Source organism: Stegostoma tigrinum, chromosome 17 (genome assembly GCF_030684315.1).
Source record: "Stegostoma tigrinum isolate sSteTig4 chromosome 17, sSteTig4.hap1, whole genome shotgun sequence".
Lineage (NCBI taxonomy): Eukaryota > Metazoa > Chordata > Chondrichthyes > Orectolobiformes > Stegostomatidae > Stegostoma > Stegostoma tigrinum.
The window spans coordinates 12,199,773-12,222,965 of record NC_081370.1 but is presented as its reverse complement, the minus strand read 5'-3'; the positions used below and the strand labels follow the sequence as shown (position 1 = coordinate 12,222,965).

The following is a 23,193-nucleotide window of genomic DNA, read 5'->3' as shown; positions in this document are numbered from 1 at the left end:
GGAGGTGTTCTGCAAAGCGGTCTCCAAGCCTCCGCTTGGTTTCCCCAACGTAGAGGAAGCCACACCGGGTACAGTGGATGCAGTATACCACATTGGCAGATGTGCAGGTGAACCTCTGCTTAATGTGGAATGTCATCTTGGGGCCTGGGATAGGGGTGAGGGAGGAGGTGTGGGGGCAAGTGTAGCATTTCCTGCGGTTGCAGGGGAAGGTGCCGGGTGTGGTGGGGTTGGAGGGCAGTGTGGAGCGAACAAGGGAGTCACGGAGAGAGTGGTCTCTCCAGAAAGCAGACAGGGGTGGGGATGGACAAATGTCTTGGGTGGTGGGGTCGGATTGTAAATGGCGCAAGTGTCGGAGGATGATGCATTGTATCCGGAGGTTGGTGGGGTGGTATGTGAGAATGACGGGGATCCTCTTTGGGCGGTTGTGGCGGGGGCGGGGTGTGAGGGATGTGTTGCGGGAAATACAGGAGACGCAGTCAAGGGCGTTCTCGATCACTGTGGGGGGGAAAGTTGCGGTCCTTGAAGAACTTGGACATCTGGGATGTGCGGGAGTGGAATGTCTTATCGTGGGAGCAGATGCGGCGGAGGCGGAGGAATTGGGAATAGGGGATGGAATTTTTGCAGGAGGGTGGGTGGGAGGAGGTGTATTCTAGGTAGCTGTGGGAGTCGGTGGGCTTGAAATGGACATCAGTTACAAGCTGGTTGCCTGAGATGGAGACTGAGAGGTCCAGGAAGGTGAGGGATGTGCTGGAGATGGCCCAGGTGAACTGAAGGTTGGGGTGGATGGTGTTGGTGAAGTGGATGAACAGTTCGAGCTCCTCTGGGGAGCAAGAGGCGGCGCCGATACAGTCAATGTACCGGAGGAAGAGGTGGGGTTTGGGGCCTGTGTAGGTGCGGAAGAAGGATTGTTCCACGTAACCTACAAAGAGGCAGGCATAGCTGGGGCCCATGCGGGTGCCCATGGCCACCCCCTTAGTCTGTAAGAAGTGGGAGGAGTCAAAAGAGAAGTTGTTGAGTGTGAGGACGAGTTCAGCTAGGTGGATGAGGGTGTCAGTGGAGGGGGACTGGTCGGGCCAGCGGGACAGGAAGAAGCGGAGGGCCTTGAGGCCATCTGCATGCGGAATGCAGGTGTATAGGGACTGGACGTCCATGGTGACGGTGAGGTGTTGGGGGCCAGGGAATTGGAAGTCCTGGAGGAGGTGGAGGGCTTGGGTGGTGTCACGGACGTAGGTGTGGAGTTCCTGGACCAAAGGGGAGAAAATGGAGTCCAGATAGGTGGAGATGAGTTCGGTGGGGCAGGAGCAGGCTGAGACGATGGGTCGACCAGGGCAGGCATGTTTGTGGATTTTGGGAAGGAGATAGAAACGGGCCGTGCGGGGTTGGGGAACAATGAGGTTGGAGGCTGTGGGTGGGAGGTCCCCTGAGGTGATGAGGTTGTGAATGGTGTTGGAGATGATGGTTTGGTGCTCGGGTGTGGGGTCATGATCGAGGGGGCGGTAGGAGGTGGTGTCGGAGAGTTGGCATCTGGCCTCGGCGATGTAGAGGTCAGTGCGCCATACTACCACTGCGCCACCCTTGTCTGCGGGTTTGATGGTGAGGTAGGTGTTGGAGCGGAGGGCTGCCAGTTCTGCGGGTGAGAGGTTGGGGCGGTTAATGTCTCAACGGCAGTTGGAGATGAAGAGGTCGAGGGAGGGTAGGAGGCCTGGGGGTGGTGTCCAGGAGGAGGACTTGTGTTGGAAGCGGGTAAAGGGGTCAGTGGAGGGAGGGTTAGGCTCCCGGTTGAAGAAGTAGGCATGGAGGCGAAGACAGCGGAAAAACTGCTCTATGTCCAATCGTGACTGGTATTCATTGATGTGTGGTTGTAGGGGGACAAAGGTGAGCCCCTTACTAAGGACTGACCGTTCGTCCTCAGTCAGTGGAAGGTCTGGGGGGATGGTGAAGATGCGGCAGGGTTCAGTATGGCTGTCTTCTCTGGGGTTGCTGGTTGTGGAGGTTGTGGGCGGAGCGATGAGGTCGTCGGCCGTGGGCGGGGTTCCATCCCTATTCCCCTATTCCCAATTCCTCCGTCTCCGCCGCATCTGCTCCCACGATAAGACATTCCACTCCCGCACATCCCAGATGTCCAAGTTCTTCAAGGACCACAACTTTCCCCCCACAGTGATCGAGAACGCCCTTGACCGCGTCTCCCGTATTTTCCGCAGCACATCCCTCACACCTCGCCCCCGCCACAACCGCCCAAAGAGGATCCCCCTCGTTCTCACACACCACCCTACCAACCTCCAGATACAACGCATCATCCTCTGACACTTCCGCCATTTACAATCCGACCCCACCACCCTAGACATTTTTCCATCCCCACCCCTGTCTGGTGGGGATGGAAAAATCCGGCACCTTCCCCTGCAACCGCAGGAAATGCTACACCTGCCCCCACACCTCCTCCCTCACCCGTATCCCAGGCCCCAAGATGACATTCCACATTGGCAGATGTGCAGGTGAACCTCTGCTTAATGTGGTATACTGCATCCACTGTACCCGGTGTGGCTTCCTCTACGTTGGGGAAACCAAGCGGAGGCTTGGAGACCGCTTTGCAGAACACCTCCGCTCAGTTCGCAACAAACAACTGCACCTCCAAGTTGCAAACCATTTCCACTCCCCCTCCCATTCTTTAGATGACATGTCCATCATGGGCCTCCTGCAGTGCCACAATGATGCCACCTGAAGGTTGCAGGAACAGCAACTCATATTCCGCCTGGGAACCCTGCAGCCTAATGGTAACAATGTGGACTTCACCAGTTTCAAAATCTCCCCTTCCCCAACTGCATCCCTAAACCAGCCCAGTTCGTCCCCTCCCCCCAACTGCACCACACAACCAGCCCAGCTCTCCCCCCCCCCCCCCCCCCCACTCACTGCATCCCAAAACCAGTCCAACCTGTCTCCCTAACCGGTTCTTCCTCTCACCCATCCCTTCCTCCCACCCCAAGCCGCACCCCCATGTACCTACTAACCTCATCCCACCTCCTTGACCTGTCCGTCTTCCCTGGACTGACCTATCCCCTCCCTACCTCCCCACCTATACTCTCTCCACCTATCTTCTTTACTCTCCATCTTCGGTCCGCCTCCCCCTCTCTCCCTATTTATTCCAGTTCCCTCTCCCCATCCCCCTCTCTGATGAAGGGTCTAGGCCCAAAACGTCAGCTTTTGTGCTCCTGAGATGCTGCTTGGCCTGCTGTGTTCATCCAGCCTCACATTTTATTATCTTGGAATTCTCCAGCATCTGCAGTTCCCATTATCTCTGCGTAGTATTGTGGTTGATGTCCTGAAGGGTGGGCAGTTTTCTGCAAACAATGATCTGTTTAAGGTCTGATGGTTGGTTGAAGACGAGAAGTGGAGGCATAGGGAAGATCTTGGTGAGGTGCTCATTGTCATTGATAATGTGTTGAAGGCTGCAAAGAACATGATGTAGTTTCTCCACTTCTGGGATGTACTGGATGGTGAAGGGTACCCTTTCAGATGTATCCTGTGTCTGTCTTCCGAAGAGGTAATATGGTTTTTCACTGTGGCTCATCAGAACTGGCAATTGATGAATTGAGCATCGTATCCTGTTCCTATGAGGGCATCCTTCAACACCTTCAGGTGTCTGTCTTGTTCCTCCTCATCCGAACAGATCCTGTGTATGCATAGGGCTTGTGTGTCGGGGATGGCTCTTTTAATGTGTTTCAGGTGGAAGCTTGAGAATTGCAGCATCGTGACATTATCCTTAGGCTTGCAGTAGAGTGAGGTGTTGAGGTGTCTGAACCTGATGGGGATGTGTATGTCCAAGAATGACACTGATTCTAAAGAATAGTTCATGATAAGTCTGGTGAGGTGAAACTTGTTGATATCGCTATGTAGTTGTTGGTGATTCTTTGCCATGAGTCCAAAGGAAGAAAATGTTGCCAATGTATCTGGTGTATAGCATTGGTCGGAGGTTCTGTGCAACAAAGAAGTCTTGTTCAAACCTGTGCGTGAAAATGTTGGATTACATGCACACCAAGAACAAGAAACTGCAGAAACTTGGCATGACCACCAGCAATAACCAAGTCTCTCCTGGTTCCACCGCGGAAAATCCATTGTCAACTTATTTGATCTCATCTTTCAACCAGACGAGATCAAAGTTCTCAGCCAAGAACTCAATTTCTGCCCCACACCAAAAAGGACCCCATTGGTCTTGAGGCAGACAGAGGAATTCATCAGACAAATGAGACTCTGGGAATTCTTCCAAGATGTCAGCAGCAAGCCCAGTGAGACAACCAATAAACCGGATCATTGACAGAGATCCGTGGGGGAGCGGGCAAAGCAGTTGAATTGGATCCCTCCAGAGGGCTGTTGCCTGGGGCTTGCCAGGTATGCTGAAGCCATCAGAGAATGCCTAAACACCAGGTTCATCAGCTGCATTCACAAGGTAGCACAGAATGCCACCCATTGACACCCGTGCTCTCAAGACCAATTGCAACATTGTCATCAAACCTGCAGACAAAGGAGGAGCCCTTGTCATACAGAATAGAACAGACTACTGCAAGGCAGTGTACCGACAACTGCACTACCAGACAACTACCTGCTGATCCAACGGAGAACACACCCATCAACAAACAGACTGATCAAGACTTTTGATACAGTCCATTGGAGTACCCTATGCACTCTCAGCCGAAATACTTTCCGTGTAGGGGAATTTTACTGCCCTCCAAAGATACATAAAGCCTACACACCTGGAAGTCCCATCGTATTGGCAATGGGACCCTGTGTGAGAACTTCTCTGGCTACATTGAGGGCATCTTGAACCCCATTGTACACTGAACCCCCAGCTTCTGTCACAACGCTACGGATTTCTTACAGAAACTCAGCACCCATAGACCAGTTAAACCAGGAACGTTCCTCATCACAGTGGGACTTTTCGGCAGTCGACACTAGCATCCCCCACAACGACGGCATTGCCACAACAGCCTCAGTATTCAACATCACTAACTGCTAATTTCCAGATGCCATCCTTCAACTCATTTGCTTCATCCTCAACCACAATGTCTTCACCTTTAACAACCAGATCTCCATACAGACACATGAAACAACCAACTAAGATGCACAGATTCTAAACAAAGCCTCACACCTAACATGTATTGTTTGAACCAAAACATCACCTCTTTACACTGATGAAACCTTTAGTTCTGTCAGGACTGTGACTTGAAAGGAGTTGGAGATTTACCCATACACATTAATCAATTAAAACCTTCTAACTGATTAAAGATTTAACTACATCTTAGGTTTGTTTAGTACATTCTCATCAGCGATTTGAACCTTCATCATTTACTTACAAATTCTGTGTCTGATACTACCCCTCTCACTGACAGCTGAAGAAGGACTAGGGCTCCGAAAGCTTGTGATTTCAAATAAACCTGTTGCACTATAACCTGGTGTCGTGTGATTTCTGATCCCGTTTCCAAGACACTCCCTGTTGCATATAAGGAGAGGGATCCCACACATGTCACTTGCAGTCAGGTGAATGGGATGGAGATCAAACCCTTCCTGGGCAGCTGGCACAAATTCATACTTGCTCTTCTGTAAGAGCGACTGAAACCCCCCACCCTTGAAACTACCAATCACCTTCTTTGATGCTTTGTTCTGAGGTCAGACCCTGTGCCCCAATCTGACAGTAATTCTGTCCCATCCTCTCAGTTGTTGGTTTCTCCACCTGACTGTTCAGTAATAAATTTTTCTTTCGTCTGTGTCTCCACACTCTCTGTTCTTCCTGTTGGGGTCTCATCCTCATGGCTGGTTGGCTGCTGTTGTTGGTGTTGTCATGGTGTCTTCCATCTTGTCCTTTGCCGTCCAGTGTTTGGTTAGCTTAAGTGTGATCATGCAGCAGGAGCTCGCCACAACGGAGAAGGTCCACTTTACAATCTCTTTTTACTGCTTCTGTGCTGCTGTGCTTTGTCTTGGCACCTACCCCTGGCTGTTGGCTGAAGGCACCAACCTGATAGAATTGATTCCCATGTTTCTACTCCTCCCGGTCCGTCTCCACACCTTCCTTCTGCTTAGGGTCATCTGCAGTCTTGCTGCTGATGCTGCTGGAACTAACTTGGACTTTGGTGGGCCCCCTTCTCCACCCCTCACTTCTCGCCTTCCCCCTGACTTCTCCCTTCCCCCCCCCCCTTCCCTGAGCCCACACCCTAGTTCTTTTTCTTCACCGTCTGCCACCATACTGCCCCTCCTCCCCACAACTCCCCTTCCCCACACCCATCAGGCCCAAACTCCTACCATCTTCTCCCTGCTCCCACCCTGCCCAAATAAACCCAGACTGTTACTTCCACCAGCCAGTCACCCACACCGCCCCCCCCCCCATAAATTTCCTTTCTTCTATCCTAGCCCTACATCCCAATCAATTCGAAGTTGAAAAATGATTTCAAATACAAAGAATCCCCCCACCACCAACTCTGAGGACCACCAAATTCAACTTAAAGTTCACGTGCAGTTTATATTTCAGCAAAATGTTCTGCTTTTATTTTAATGTCATTGAATTAGCACATGCATTTTTTTTCCTGGGCTTAGTCTTCTATTCCAATAAGTATGGTGGCTATGTGTAAGCTGTCTGCAGAGGGACCACTTGGGGGAGCTGGACTTCTGCAAATCACCTTCCTGAATGAGCACTTCTCTTTGTAAGACCTGTGCTACACTAGTGATGATTGCAAGGTCCAGTGAAGCCAGTTACTCCACATCTGTCTCATGCCTTTCCTGTACTAGCTCACCCTCCCAGTTCCTTTCCTCACCAGCAGCTGAGAGCTATGGCTTCAGCACTCGCTGCTGTACAACCTGAATCAACAACAGCTTCAACATTTGGTACCAAAATCTGTTTGCTGTCCTCTCTCGTCACTTTCCTGAAACATTTCAAAACATACTGACTGAAACTGTTCCTAAAAGGCAAGTATGACTGTCCTTGTACAAAATGGGCTTAGCTATAGACCAGACTAAACATACTCTGCACTATCATTATCAAATGCTCCCAGGGCATAAGCTAAGGAGTAAAGCTCTTCCTGTCTGTCCCCATCAGATATTCCCAGGACATGGACAGAATGGGGTTAGATAGATTAAAGTTCCCTCCCTTCTTTAAACAGAAAGTAAACATTCCTCAACATCTACTCGATCAAACACTCCCAAGACAGGAACAGTATTGGGGTAGCTACAAAGCAAAACACTCTCTATTCTTTTAAACTTAAAGCTCTCTCGATACTACCCCCAGACACAACCAGGGCAGGGACAGCATGGGGTTAGGAGCATAGAAGATTGGAGCAGGAGGCGGTCTTTCGGCCCTTTGAGACTACTCCCATTCATCACGATCATGGCTGATCGTCCAAGTCAGTAGTCCAATTGTAGCTCCCTTGACCTTCGATCCCATTTGCCCCCCAAGTGCTATATCTAGTCGTGTCTTAAATACATTCATTGTTTTAGCAGCAACTACTTCATGTGGTAATGAATTTCACAGGCTGACCACTCTGGGTGAAGAAATGTTACCTCATCTCTGTCCTAAATTGTCTACCTCAAATCCTCAGAGGTTCTGGACACCCCCATCTTGGGGAACATCCCCCCTGCATCTACCCTGTCCAGTCCTATTAGAATTTTGTAAGTCTCTATGAGATCTCCCCTCATTCACCTGAATTCCAGCAAAAACAATCTTAATGTAGATAATCTCTCCTCCTATGTCAGCCTCATCCTCCTATGTCAGCCTCACCCTCCCCAGATTCAGCCTGGTGAAACTTCACTGCACTCCCTTGAGAGCAAGAGATTCCATCCTCGGAAAGGGAGACCAAAACTGCACACAATATTCTAGGTGTGGTCTCATCAAGACCCTGTATAACTGCAGCAACACATTCCTGCTCCTGTACTCCACCTCTCGCAATAATGGCCAATATACCATTTGCGTGCTTTACCTGCTTGCCTTCAGCAACTGGTGCACAATCCCCTCTCCCAATTTACAAACATTCAGTCAGTTATCAGCCCTGATGAAGGGCCCTGACCTGAAGCGTTGACTCTTCTGTTCCTCTTGCTGCCTGACTTGCGCCGTTCCTCCAGTTCCACACTGGATAGAAAAGCTTCTTCTACATTGTCCCCATCAAACACTGCCAGGAGGACAGGGACAGCACAGGGTTAGATACAGAGTAAAGCTTTCTCTATCTACACTGTCCCACTTCTTGATGGGCACTGCTGCTAATGCTGCCTCACCAGGAATGCTGATTCCTGGGATGGAACTCAGTGCTGAATTGAATTGAGATTCACTTAATTCTGAAGTCTGGAGCCTGCACAGAAGCCCTAAACCTTACTGGTTGATAAAATCTTCCTGGGCATGCCATTGTCCATTTGTGTGGCTCAATGGAGTGAGCTGAGTGGATTTGACCGCATGAGCCAGTCCGCCTACATCCCTGTGCCTGGTGTCCAGTATCTCATTGCATTATCTGCTTGAAGTTCCAGTCCATTGCTCTTAGTGCATCGTGTTCTGTTGCTCATGAGGATGGAGCTTGGGGCCAGTGGAAGGAGTGGAGTGGTGAGGGTGTAAGGTATAAATACTAGTGGAGCGATAGGGGATGCTGCTTCTGGTGGGCCAACTACAGAGCAATGGGGGACATTGGAGGGCAGAAAGGCAGACAGGTGGTGTGTTTGGTCAGTCGTGGGTGGGTGGGACTAATTGGGCATTTGAGGTCATGAGGCAAATATGTGAACATTCAAACAAGGAGCAGGAGTAGGCCACTGAGCCCATCAAGTCTGGTCTGTCAAGACCATGGCTGATCTAACTCACCTCAAATCCACATCCCCACCCACCCTGATAACCTTTCATCCCCTTTATTTAACAAGAGCCTATCTACCTGTACCTTAAAAATATTCATGAACTCTTTCGTTGCCTTTTCAGGAAGAAAGCTCCAAAGACATTCAACCTTCCACAAAAACATTTACCCCCAACTCTGTTTTAAGTGAGTGCCCCCTCTAGATTCACCCGTAAGATGAAAATTTTTCTCCACATCCACCCTGTTAAGGATCTTGTCTGTTGTTTCAATAAAGTCACCTGTTACTGTAGCGAATACGAACCTAATCCTGTCTAAGCTTGCTTCAGAAGATCCATTTCCATGCATTAGTGAAGGAAACTTCCTCTAATCTGTTTTAATTGCCTTTTGTCCATAACACAGTACTCCAGATGTTGGCTCACCAGTGCCCTGTGTAATTGAAACATAACTTCCCTGTTTCTGCATTTGATTCATCTCTCAACTGACAATATTCAAGCAGGTTTCCTTGTTACTTGCTGTACCTCCATACTGACCTTTTGCAATGTGTGCACAAGGATTCTAACAACTTGGGCAGAAAGGGAAATAAGGTCCTGCAAAGGGAATTTAAGGAGTTAGGTAGAAAGTTGAAAAACAAGACCTCTAAGGTTGAAGAAAGGTCACTTCTGAAGAAGGGTCTAGGCCCAAAAGGTCAGCCTTCCTGCTCCTCTGATGATGCTTGGCCTGCTGTGTTCATCCAGCTCTACACTTTGTTATCTCAGATTCTCCAACATCTACAATTGCTACTATCTCTGAAACACCTCTAAGGTTGTAATCTCTGGATTACTCCTTGTGCCATGTGCTAATGAGGCCAGAAAAAGGAAGATAATATGGCTGAATGTGTTGCTAAAGAGCTATTGTAGGAGGGAAGAGTTTCAGATAGCTGGATCATTGGAACCTCTTCCAGAGCAGGAGGGACCTGTACAAAGAAAATGGGTTGCATCTAAACTGGAGGGCCATCAATATCTTTCCAGAGAGATTTGCCAGTGTCGCTCCAGAGGGTTTAAACTAATGTGGCAAGGGGCTGGGAAACCAGAACTGTAGGCCAGCATGTGGAATAATGGAGGACAAGGTAGAGGTTAAGTCAAGTAACTGGAAGAACAAGCAGGACCAGATTAATGAGCACAGCAGGACTGGAAGTCTGAAGTGTATTTATTTTAACAGGAGTCTTAACAGATAAGGCAGATGCACTTACATCCTGCATTAGTACATGGAACTGCAATGTTGTTGCCATTACAGAAAATTGGTTCAGAGAAGGGCAGAACTGGCAGCTCAACATTCCATGGTGAAGAGATTTCAGATGCAATAGAGAGTGATGTGGAAGGATTGGGGGAATTGCACTACTGTGCATCATAGAGGAACAAAAACAAAGTTGCTGGGGAAGCTCAGCAGGTCTGGCAGCATCTGTGGAGGAGTAAACAGAGTTAATGTTTCGGGTCCGGTGACCCTTCCTCAGAACTGAATCAGTACAGAGGCTCAATGGTTACATTGCTGCGTCTCAGCACCAGGGATTCATGTTCAATTCCATCCTCGGGTAAACATACTAATTACAGCAGTGATAAGCAGGAACTGGAAAATAAATTGGATTAGGGCAGCTGTTTGAAGGTAAATCCATGTCTGACGTGGGAGTCTTTAAAAGTCATTTGACCACAGTTCAGGGCCAGCATGTTCCAGTGAAGATGAAAAATAAGGATGGCAAGATTTAGGAACCTTGGATGACGGAAGATTTTATGCATATACTTTGAGAAAGAAGGTACGATGGAAAGGGTGGGCCCACTTAACAAAAGAGGGAACAAAAGTGTGGAGCCAGAGGATGTGGGTGAGATCTTTAATGAGTAAGTCACATTTGTATTCACCAAGGAGAACGATGTTGCTAAGTTTAGAGAGGGATTTGTTGATAATCTAAGGCATGTTAATATTAAGGAGAAAATGGTATTGCATGTCTTGAAAAACATTAGGATAGATAAGTTGATACGGTGTGGAACTGGAGGAACCCCAGCAGGAAAGTCCCCAGGGCCTGATGGCATCTATTGGAGAATAGTGAAACAAGGGTGGAGATTACAGAGGTCTTGACAGAGATCTCTAGCTGCAGGCAAAGTCCCAGAAGACTGAAGAATTGCCAAAGTTGCTGTTTCATTTTTGTAATCCAGGAAATTATAGGTCAGTGTGCCTTAGATCGGTAGTAGGGAAATTATTGGAGAAGATATTTGGGGACAGGGTTTACTTGCATTTGGAGGTGAATGGACACATTGGGGATGATTAGCATAGCTTTTTGTGGGGGAGGTCATGTCTCTCAAACTTGATTCAGTATTTTAAAGAAGTGATGAAGATGTATGAGAGTAGGGCAGTGGATGTTGTCCATATGGACTTTAGTAAAGCATTTGACAAGGTCCCTCAAAGGCTGGTCTAGAAGATCAAACCACATGGTGAATTGGCAAGTTGGACACAAAATTGCTTGGTCATTAGAATACAGAGGGTAGTTATGGAGGGCAGTTTTCCTGACGAGAAGTCTGTGACCAGTGATCTGCAAGGATCAGTTTTGGGACTTTTCTTTTGTAATATATATGTAAATGATTTGGATGAAAATGTCAGTGGCCTAATTAAGTTTGCAGATGACATGAAAATTGGTGGAGTTGTGGATAGTGAAGAAGGATGTCAAAGGATGCAACAGGATATAGATAAATTGGAAAGTTAGGTGGTAAAGTGGCAGAGCCCATGTAATTCAGACAAGTGTGAGATGATCCATTTTAGGAGGTCATATGCAAGGAAAAAAGTATATAGTAAAGGGATGTGGATGTGAGTTTGCTTGCTGAGCTGGAAGGTTAGTTTTCAGACGTTTCGTCACTTTCTTTTATTTGAAAAAATATACTTTATTCATAGAATGTACAAAAAGTAAAACATTTATACACCTACCCAGTCATGCAAGCCACTCCGGGTTACCCGGGGGTACGTACACCAACTAAAGGAAAAAAAAACAAAACAGAGAAAAAAAAAACAAAGCAAAGAAACCGCCCCGGCAGTCGTCACCCCGCACAGTCCCAGTTGGCCCCCTGACCAGTTGGGGAAGGAGCCAGCTGGGCCCAGTTACCAGATAGGATTCTTTTCCCTTTTCTGGACGAGGGGGCTCATACGGTGGTCTTTCCCCACCGCGCCTTGGCGGCGGCTGCCCCAAGCTTTAGCGCGTCCCTCAGCACGTAGCCCTGGACCTTGGAGTGCGCCAGTCTGCAACACTCGGTCGGGGTCAGTTCTTTCAGCTGGCAGACCAGCAAGTTGCGGGCAGACCAAAGAGCGTCTTTCACCGCATTGATGGTCCTCCAGGCGCAGTTGATGTTGGTCTCGGTGTGCGTCCCCGGAAACAGCCCGTAGAGCACGGAGTCCCGCGTCACGGAGCTGCTCGGGACGAACCGCGACAAATACCACTGCATATCCCTCCAGACCTCCTGCGCATAGGCACACTCCAGAAGGAGGTGATCAACAGTCTCGTCCCCCCCGCAGCCACCTCGAGGGCAGCGTGCAGTGGTGCAGAGATTCTGGGCATGCATAAAGGATCTCACTGGCAGAGCCCCTCTCACCGCCAGCCAAGCAATGTCCTTGTGCTTGTTTGAAAGTTCTGGCGATGAGGCATTCTGCCAAACGACTTTGGCAGTCTGCGTGGGGAACCACACGACGGGATCCACCCTCTCCTTTTCCCGAAGGGTCCTGAGGATACTACGTGCTGACCACTGCCTGACGGCCTTGTGGTCAAAGGTGTTTCCTTTCAAAAATTTCTCCACGAAGGACAGGTGGTACGGAACGGTCCAACTACTCGGAGCGTTCCGCGGCAACGAGGCCAGGCCCATCCTTCGCAACACCGGGGACAGGTAGAACCTCAGTAAGTAGTGACACTTGGTGTTTGCATACTGAGGATCTACGCACAGCTTGGTGCAACCACACACAAAGGTAGCCGTCAGGGCGAGGGTGGCATTCGGTACGCCCTTTCCCCCATTTCCCAGGACTTTGTACATGGTGTCTCTGCGGACCCGGTCCATCCTCGACCCCCAAATGAAGTGGAAGATGGCCCGGGTGACCGCAGCGGCGCAGGTCCAGGTAATAGGCCAGGCCTGCGCCACATACAACAGTACCGAAAGCCCCTCGCACCTGACAACCAGGTTCTTACCCGCGATGGAGAGGGACCGGAGCATTCACCTGCCCAGCTTCTGCTTAAATTTGGCGATACGCTCCTCCCAAGTCTTAGTGCATGCCCCAGCTCCACCAAACCAAACACCCAGCACCTTCAGGTAGTCTGTCCTGACGGTGAAGGGGACGAAGGAGCGGTCGTCCCAGTTCCCGAAGAACATGACCTCGCTCTTACACCTATTGACTTTGGCACCCGAGGCCAGTTCAAACTGGCCGCAGATGTCCAACAGCCTACTCACCGACCGACGATCGGTGCAGAAGACGGCGACATCGTCCATTGACAGGGAGGTCTTGACCTGAAGGCCTCCGCTGCCTGGGATAGTCACGCCCTTCAGGCTCACGTCCTTCCTGATGGAGGCGGCGAAGGGCTCCACACAGCACACGAACAAGGCAGGAGAGAGCGGGCAGCCCTGCCTGACTCCAGATCTAACAGGAAAACTGTCTGATTCCCACCCGTTGATCGAGACTGCGCTAACGATGTTAGCGTAGAGCAGCCGGATCCAATTGCGGATGCCCTCCCCGAACCCCAATTTGGAGAGGACGTCCCTCATGTAAGCATGAGAGACCCTGTCGAAGGCGTTCTCCTGGTCCAGGCTGACGAGGCAGGTGTCCACCCGCCTGTCCTGTACGTAGGCGATCGTATCCCTGATGAGCGCGAGGCTCTCAGCGATCTTCCTGCCCGGCACAGCGCAGGTTTGGTCAGGGTGAATCACTGACTCCAGGACAGACCTGACCCGGTTGGCTATTACCTTGGCCAGGATTTTGTAGTCCACGTTCAAAAGTGAAATAGGACGCCAATTCTTAATTTCTTCCCTCTCCCCCTTCCTCTTGTAAATGAGGGTGATGATGCCCTTCCTCATGGACTTGCACATTTCCCCTGCCCGAAGCGCACTATTGTACACCTCCAGCAGGTCCTGGCCGACCAGGCCCCACAGAGCGGAATACAACTCGACCGGTAAGCCGTCGCTTCCAGGAGTCCTATTCCTCTGCAAGGACTTGAGGGCTCTGGCCAGCTCGTCCAGGGATATCGGCCGGTCCAGCCACTCCCTCGTGCCGTTGTCTAAGACCTCCGTGATAGACGACAGGAACGACTCGGAGGCCGTGCTGTCCGTGGGCTTCGTGTCGTACAGTCCAGCATAGAAGGATCTGCTGATCCTCAAAACGTCGGGCCGAGACGACATCACCGAGCCGTCGTCCTCCTTCAGCCGGCTAAGCACAGAGCTCTCTTTGTGCACCTTCTGAAAGAAGAAACGCGAGCACGTCTCGTCCTGCTCCACGGAGTGGACCCTGGACTGGAAGATTATCCTGGAGGCCTCCGCGACGAAGAGCGAGGCTTGCTGGCCCCTCACCTCGCGGAGGTCCTCCGTGACATCGACCCCCATCAACTGCAGAAGGAGCAGGTTCTGCACCCTTTTCTGGAGTTGCGACAGCTTTCCCCGCCTCTCTCTTGCCTTCTGAACACCCTTGAGGACAAAGAACCTCTTGATGTTCTCCTTCACCGTCTCCCACCAGTCGCCTGGAGACTCAGAGGGGTTTCACGGTTCTCCAACCGGCGTACTCCCTCTTAAGCTCCTCGACGTTCTCTGGGGTCAACAGAGTCATGTTGAGCTTCCACGTCCCCTTGCCGCCCGGCTGGTCGTCCTGTAAGTGACAGTCGGCCAACAGGAGGCAGTGGTCAGAGAAGAACACCGGCTCGACACCGGTGGACCTGACCGAGAACGTCCGTGACACAAACAGGAAGTCTATCCTTGAGCGGATAGACCCGTCTGGCCGCAACCAGGTGTACCTCTGCTGCGCTCCGTCTGCAGGGGTGCTGAAGACGTCGAGCAGCTTGGCGTCCTTCACCGTGCCCATCAGGAATCTGGACGTGACGTCCAGTTGAATCCCCCCACCTGCTGTCCCCACGCCGGATCTTCCGTCTGCATCAATGATGCAGTTGAAGTCTCCGTCTAGGATGACCGGCCTGGACGTAGCCAGCAGGGGTGGAAGCCGCTGCAGGACGGCCAACCGCTCACTCCGTACCGCTGGGGCGTACACGTTGATCAGCCTCAGGGGAGCATTCCTGTAGGTGATGTCAGCCACTAGGAGGCGCCCCCCCCACCACCTCCTGAACTTGAGAGATAGTGAAGTTGCGCCCCCGCAGCAGAATAGCCAGGCCCGAGGAGCGACAGTCGTCCGACCAGATCGAAGGCCCACAGGTCCAGGCGCCGGACCATTTCCCGTACCTGCCGAGGTGCGGTATCCCGCACTCCTGCAGAAACAGGAGGTCCGCCTTGATGGTGGTCAGGTAGGCCAACGTGGACACACATCTCGCGATTGACTTGACGCTGCGCACATTAATGCTCGCAATTCGTACCCCCATTGTGGGCAGTGACCGCAGTACCCTCCCCAAGTCCAAGGTCCAGCCCCTCCATCTGTCCCTTCATGCCCATTGCCCGGGCTAACTGCTGGACGCTCTCCGGGCTCAGGAAACCGTCCGTGCTGCCTTCCGGGTGGCATCCCCCGTCAGGGGTGCGGAGTCAGGAGGGTCCGGCTCCGGGTCAGGCTGGGGACGCGCTGTTTACTCCTTCCCGCCTGGAAGTTCCGGGGGACCCTCCAGTGCTCCAGCGGCACTTGACTGGGTGTCGGAGTGAGCCTCAGGACGCCTCCCATCACCTGGAAGCGGGGTGCTGCTTTCCTTCCCCCTCGAGACCTTTAACTTCTGCTTCGGGTGGGCCCTCTCCAAATCCTCCTCGTCAGAGGAGCTCTTATAGCCCCCCTGTAGTTGCCTCTTCCCGCCTGATTGTTGCGGTTCCTGGGCCCGTTGACGCACCTTCCTCCTCGCTTTCCGGACTGTTGTCCACTCCCCTGGGTCGCCTGTCGCCGCCTCCATTGGCTCCGGGTTGTCGGGGGGGATCGGAGCCTGCAGGGGTGCTTTGCTGGCCTCGGGCCCATCCTGCACAGCCTGGCCCTCCTGCACATTAGTGGGGTCCTTGCTGGGCCCTGGTGCCTTCCTCTCCCCTGGGGGGGCTGGCCCCGCATTTCCCCTGCCAGCGACCTGGGCGTAGGTGGCACCCCGCTGCGGGCATGCCCTATAGAAGTGGCCCGCTTCCCTGCAAAGGTTGCAGCTTCTCTCTCGTGGGCAATCCTTTGCAAGGTGTCCCTCCTCCCTGCAGTTCCTGCAGATGGTGGCTTTGCAGTCGGCCACCATGTGACCTGACCTACCACAGGCATGGCAGACTTTAGGTTGCCCTGCATAGGTCAGGTAGCCCCTGCTCCCGCCGATCGCGAAGCTGGACGGCGGGTGTGCGACATTCCCGTCTGCGCCCATCCTCAGCGTCACCTTGACCTGCCTCTTACTCGTCCAGATGCCAAAGGGGTCCACGATGTCAGTTAGGTCCCCTTCCACCTTCACATACCTTCCGAGGAAGGTCAGGACATCAACTGCTGGCACATGCGGGTTGTACATGTGTACAGTCACCATGCGGCTCCTCTGTGCTGGCATCACAAACAGTGGGATAGCGGTCAATACAGAGAGGGGGCCCTCACCTCCTTTCTCCTTGAAAACCTCCAGGAAGCGCTTGCAAAGCTTGGCACTCCGGAAGGTCACGTCGTAAAAACCTCCTCCGGGGAAATCCTGCAGGCAGTAAATGTCCGCAGCAGCGAACCCACAACAGTCCAACAGGACCCTCTTCACGAAGGTGCGGTCCACAGGTGCACCTTCATCCACCTTCTTTACAGAAACACGGATGGTGTTCCAGACCCCCTGACCTGGGGCACGAGCACTTGCCGCAGCCATCATCGCAGGTTGGCTCCTCCCCTGAATCAGCGTTAGGCCGAAGCCAGCATTAAGATCCACTGGTCGCAAGGGTGCACAGCCAACCCGATGTCCTCCTTTCACCTCCAAGATAGCACTCTCGTCCTTCCGGTCCACAAGAGAGTGGGTCTTTATTGTGTTCGAGATGTAAGCTAGTTCACTGAGCTTGCCAGTTTGTTCCCAGATGTTTCGTCACCATTCTAGGTAACATCATCAGTGAGCCTCCGACGAAGCGGTGGTGTTACGTCCGGCTTTCTATTTATCTGTTTAGGTTTCCTTGGGTTGGTGATGTCATTTCCTGTTCTTTTTCTCAGAGGATGGTAGATTGATTTGGAGCCAATGTATTTGTTGATGGAGTTCCGGTTGGAATGCCATGCTTCTAGGAATTTTCGTGCGTGTCTCTGTTTGGCTTGTCCTAGGATGGATGTGTTGTCCCAATCAAAGTGGTGTCCTTCCTCATCTGTATGTAAGGATACTAGTGATAGTGGGTCATGTCGTTTTGTGGCTAGTTGATGTTCATGTATCCTGGTGGCTAGCTTTCTGCCTGTTTGTCCGATGTAGTGTTTGTCACAGTTCTTGCAAGGTTTTTTGTTTACAAATCTTCTCAAAACTCGCTAGTATATAGTAAATGTTGGAACCTTAGCACTCTTACAGTCCGTAGTCCCAAGCCCATAGCTTACTGAAAGTGGTAAGACAGGTGTACAGACTGGTAAAGAAGACCTGCTTATGGCAAATGTGTTTTCATCTATTGGGATACTGTAGCAAAATTAACAAAGTCTTGTTGTATCAGACTTTAGTTAGGCCACATTTGGAGTACTGTGCACAATTCTGGTTGCTGCTGTATGAATGACAAAGTACAGCAAGGCCTTTCAGCCCACCAAGACTGCATCCAACACATGGCACATTCTAAACTAAAAACCTTTTGCCTCTACATGGTGTGTATCTGTCTCTTCTGTGTTTATTCGTATATCTGTCAAGATGCCTTTTAAATGTTGCAAATGTATCCGTCTCCTGCTCCATCTCTGGTAAGTACCTGGAACACACTGCCACTCTGTTTGATAAAAAGATTTGCCTCTCACATCTCCTTTAAACTTGCCCCCTTTCACAGGGGTGGTGATAGCCTAGTGGTGGACTGTTCATCCAGAGACCCAGAATTCCGCCATGGCAGATGGAATTTCAATTCAATAAATGTCTGGAATTAAGAGTCGTCAGATGACCATGAATCCATTGTTGATTGTCAGGAAAAACCTATCTGGTTCACTAATGTCCTTCAGGGAAGGAAACTGCCATCCTTATCCAGTCTGGCCTACATGAGACTCCGGACCCACAGCAATGTGGTTAACTCTTAACTGCCCTCTGGGCAATTAGGGGTGGGCAATAAATGCTGCCTGGCCAGCGACACCCTCATTTTGTGAATGAATAAAGAAAAAAGCTATGTCCCCTAGTAATTGACATTCCACCTTGGGGGGGGAAAGACTCCAACTATCCACTCTATCTGTGCTTCTCATGATTTTGTAAATTCTATCAGGGAGGATGTGGAGGCTTTAGAGTAGGTGCAAAAGTTCACCAAGATGTTGCCTGGATTGGAGTGTTTTAGCTATAAGGAAACATTGGACAAACTTGGATTTTTTTTGCTGGAGTTTCGGAGGCTGAAGGGTGATCTGATAGAAGTAGATAAAAATTATAAGGGATAATATAAGGTGGATAGTCAGACTCTTTCTCCTAGGTAGAAAATGTCAAATACGTTGGTTTAAGGTGCGAGGGAAAAGTTTAGAGGAGATGTATAAGGGAAGTTTTTTTTTCTCACAGAGAGGGTGGTAGGTGCTTGGAACATGCTGCCAGAGGAGATGTTAGAAGCAGGAACTAAAGCAATGTCTTGGAGGCATTTGGACAGACGCATGAACAGGGAGAGAGTAGAGGGATACGGATCATATGCAGGCAGATGGGATTAGTTTAAAATAGCATCGTGGTCTGCACAGACGCAATTCCTGTGCTGTGTTCTTCTATGTTTTTTGACGCCCATGTCCCTTCACACCTCAGTGTTCTGCAATCTTTCACCATTTAAATAATGTGTCTCTTATTTTATTCTTCCGGCCAAAGTGGATAATTTCGCATTCCCACATTGTACTCCATTTGTCACATCTCTTCCCATTCACTTAACTCCATATCCCTTTACAGTCCCCTTGTCACAAATTACTTTCCTATCTAACTGTGTCTCATCAGATATCTTCTGTCCTTTAATCCAAATCATTTCTATAAATTTTAAACAGTTGACAACCCAGCACAGGCCCCAGTGGCACACTACATGTGACATCCTGTCAACTTGAGAAAGACCTGTTCTATCACTTCCCTGATTCACAGGCAAAAAGTAAGCATTAATCCATTCAATACATGGCCTCTTACAACACAGGTTGTTGGGGAGGGTTTGGATAATATGGGTGGGGTTCCACAATGAAGGGATGGGGGTGATGTCCTAGTTATAATTTATGGCAAAGTGATGAGGGAGGTATTGTTGATTGTTGGGGGTCAGGAGGTGACTTGGTTGAGGGATGGGGTGGGAATTGGGGAGGAGGGGGGAGCTGTCGCAGTGTTGTGTGTAGAGTCTCGTTGCCTGCTGCTGAAGCATGTCTGTGTCTGGGCTGTGACAGGCGCTGGCGAGTATGAGCTTGAACACTCAGCCCATCCTCAACCTGGAGAAGTTCAATGAGGCTCAGGATCTGCCTGTAGGTGGACGAGGCCGGGATGACCAGACCTCCACCCCCTCCACCGAGTTCAACCCGCTCATCTATGGTAACGATGTCGACTCTGTGGATATAGCCACCCGGTAAGTGAGAGTGCGACTGGGGTCCTTGCTGCTCCCAAAGCCATTCCTGCAATTTTTCCTCTCCACTGGCCCTGCCCCACATGCCCCTCCCCCTCGCCATCCCCATCCCCATCAATGTAACTGACCCTCTTGCCCTTTCATAGTGCTGTGTTGTTTTTCTGTTTCTCAGGGTAGCCATGGTGAGGTTCTTCAACTCATCCAATGTGCTGCATGGATTTTTGTCTCACACCCGCACTCTCAGACTCTTCCCTCGGCCTGTTGTTGCTTTCCAAGTCAATTCCTTCCTGGCCTCCAGACCCAAACTCTCGCTGTTCACGGAGAAACTTGCTCGGACACAGGCTGTGGAGTATGCTGGGGAGTGGTCCCTGAATCCTACCAACTACACGTTCCAGAGGATCCATAACAGTAAGTCAGGAGAAGGGAATGCTCTGCTGCTGAATGATTGTGGGTCAGTTCCTAGCTCAAGAGGGTGGGGTGGATGGCACTGAGCTTGCTGTTTATCGGGGTGAGCTGTCTGGTGGGTTGTCTTTCTTCCATATCCACTACACACACAATGTTCTCAGCCCCTGTCCTGTGTAATGTGGCCATTCAGCCCCTCGACTATTCTGCTATTTGTCCTTTCAGTTGTTTCATACTAACACAGCCTTTTTGAACAGGGAGCGTACTTTCTGATCTCCAGTCTGAGCAACCTTGCTTCAATTTACATTATATCGTCTCCTCATGGATCCCCTCAACTTCACAAAATTTTACAACTTTGTTCATTTTAAATACCTCTGTCAAGCCACGTGTCAGTCTTCTCATGGTTCTTGAGTGAACATATGGGTTCACTGTACAGCAAGCAATTAAGGCATGTGTCCTGATGGCCTTTCTTACAAGAGGATGTGTGTGTAGGAGTGAAGATTCCATACTACATTTCGGTCATACCTTGGTATTGTCTCTTCATGAAAGATCTATTTGCCGGACAGAATTAAACAAGAAGTTTCTCAAACTCCTTCATAGGATGGAGGGATTGTCCTTTGAGAAAGGATTAAATCGCCTGGGCATGTATTCTCTGGGGGTTAGAGGAGTGCAAAACAATCTCGTTGAAACATACACAGTTTTTACAGGGATCGGCAGAGTAGATACAGAAAGACAATTCCATCAGCTGAGGGTGCAGAGCCGGGGGATTGCAGTTTTTGGGACTGAACAAAAACAAGTTGCTGAACGCTTAGCAGTACTGGCAGCATCTGTGCAGGAAAAATCAGAGCCAACTTTATGGGTCCAGTGACCCTTCCTCAGAACAGGTTCTAATGCCTTCACAGAAGGAGCCAGACCTGCCAAGCTTTTCCAGCTACATCTGTTTTTTGTTCCCGCTTCACAGCATCCACGGTTCTTTCGGTTTTCATTTGGGACTGAGATGGGGGAGAGTCTCTTTGCTCAGAGTGGCATGAGTTTTTGGAAACCTGTACCTCAGTGGGCTGTGGAGGCTGTCATCAAGACTGAGATTGATGCATTTCGAGAGACAAAAACATTACAGGATATGGGGATAGTGCAGGAAAATGATATTGATGTAGATGGTCAGCCTGATCTCACTGAATGATGGAGTGGTTCAAAGGTCTTTGAGAACTACTGCTGCCCCCTGTCTTTTGCATTGTTATGACAGAGACACACACAGCTGGATCTCCACCTCTGTATTCGCAACACATTAAAATGAAACTATCAAAGATCCCCAATGGATTCCCAACTAGACTTCTGAATAGCCAGTCCAAGACTTCGCTAGTAACTGATTCCAAGCATCAGTTTTGTATCTTAAACAAAAGACTTAATTTGACAAATATACCATAACTTTAACAGAGGGAAAATAAAACACTAAATAGGTTAATCTAATTAATGTCTGTGCTTTAAGCCCAAAATGTTTGTTTTCAGTCCTGCTCACATAAAAGACAGACGAACGTTGAGATAAACAAAAATAACAAAACTGGTCAAATCATTTTCTCTATGCATTGTTCCACAATTATAAATGTCGACTCATTGACTGCTTTTACTGAAACATTGATTAGCATTGCCTTCTCAGTTCACTCTGACAAAGGCATCTACACTTCTAACTTGGATTTCTATTCTCTGAGCTTTCGAAAGCAGGCGTGCAGGGGATTGAACAGTGAACTTTCAAGTCTTCATGTTGTGTTGTCTTAAAATGGTGAAGGTAGAACCCCTCTGATAATTAAACTGAAACACAAGCCCCCAGTCTGTTACGGTGGGAGCAGAGGTTTCTTTCTAATAATTTAACCCAAAACATCTAGAGAAGCTTGTCTCACCTTTATAATTGGTTAAAGAGTGGTTAAATGAAAGAAAATCCCTGATATTCATGGTATAAGGGGCAAGTGACAATTTACTTATTTACCCCTAACAATGAGCAAATGAACAGAATTACTATCAAATTGCAAGCAAACTGGAATTGCGCAAAGCAGAACAGGAACACTTATACGGAGTTTTTAAAGGGAATGGATACCCAAAAAGCACAATCTGCTGTTACCTCCGCAACAAGAAAACACAAAACAGCCAGACTTACTAGTCACCCTACTGTATGTCAGAGATGACCACGACTGCTCAGACCCCTAGGTATCAGGATAACCCACAAACCAACAACCACTCTGCGACAGCCACTTCCTGTCCGTATACTACCAGTAACAGAATCTGGTGAACTTCTGTCCCTTTCTCCTCTGCACTAACCTGCCAAAGTCTCCAATTCCAAGAGGATTCTATTCTTGAGATAATAGCACTCAGGAACACATTCTGATTCCTTTTCTAAATTAGCTTTATGATATGAATCTTTTACTGTCTCATCTCTTTGTTGTAACTCCAGTAATCTTTCAGAACTAAACACCTCTGCCTGATCCTCTACTTGTTCAGGTTTTACCTTTACGATTTCATCAGACAGCATGTCAGCTAACTGGACCTCCTTCATCTCTCTTTGGTTTTCCATTCTTGCTGTAACTTATGACTGTGGGATCTTGTTACTGCCCAGTCCAGAAAAATTTCATGGTATTCTACTCTTAACTCCTTAGTTCCCTGGCTTTCCTTCGGCTTCTCCAATACAAGCGGCATCACTCCCACTTTTGATCCTGCTAGGTTGTTTCCAGGAACAAACCATACTCCTGGAATAGACATACTTTCAATCACTCCCACTGTCGCTTCCCCAGACTTGATTGGAATTTCCAACGTAATCTTGCACAGGGGAAGGTGAAATCTCTGTTTATTCCACAGATTACCACCCTCTCGAGTAACATTTCAGAAGGAGTGCAAATACTTTTATCTCTAACTGTTACAGGCTGACCAGCTCCTGTATCTCGCAATATTTTAACTCCTTCACCTTTCCCCCCTATTCTTCCTGAGTAAACCTTACCCTCTTTTTAGAGATCGGGCACTGTCTCACTGTCTGGCCTGTGACTGGGCAGTATACTCTCCTGCAGCTCCCTCGACTCCTTTTGGGATTTCCTTCATTACCTCAACTAATCCCATTGGTTTAACCTCTTTTACCATATCCTTTTGCCCCAGGACCTTTCTTAAACCAGTAGTGTTGT

The 23,193-nt window shown here is 49.6% G+C and overlaps 1 protein-coding gene across 22 annotated transcripts in view; it reads left to right on the top strand.

Annotated features, from left to right (window-relative positions):
- Window positions 1–23,193, top strand: part of madd (MAP-kinase activating death domain) — a 176,714-nt gene that overhangs the window by 43,431 nt on the left and 110,090 nt on the right. For all 22 annotated transcript variants that reach the window (XM_059651946.1, XM_059651966.1, XM_059651951.1 and 19 more), the window contains 2 exons: window positions 19,458–19,633; window positions 19,803–20,038. In XM_059651946.1, the coding sequence (XP_059507929.1) occupies window positions 19,458–19,633; window positions 19,803–20,038 (412 nt within the window). The remainder of the gene's footprint in view (window positions 1–19,457; window positions 19,634–19,802; window positions 20,039–23,193) is intronic.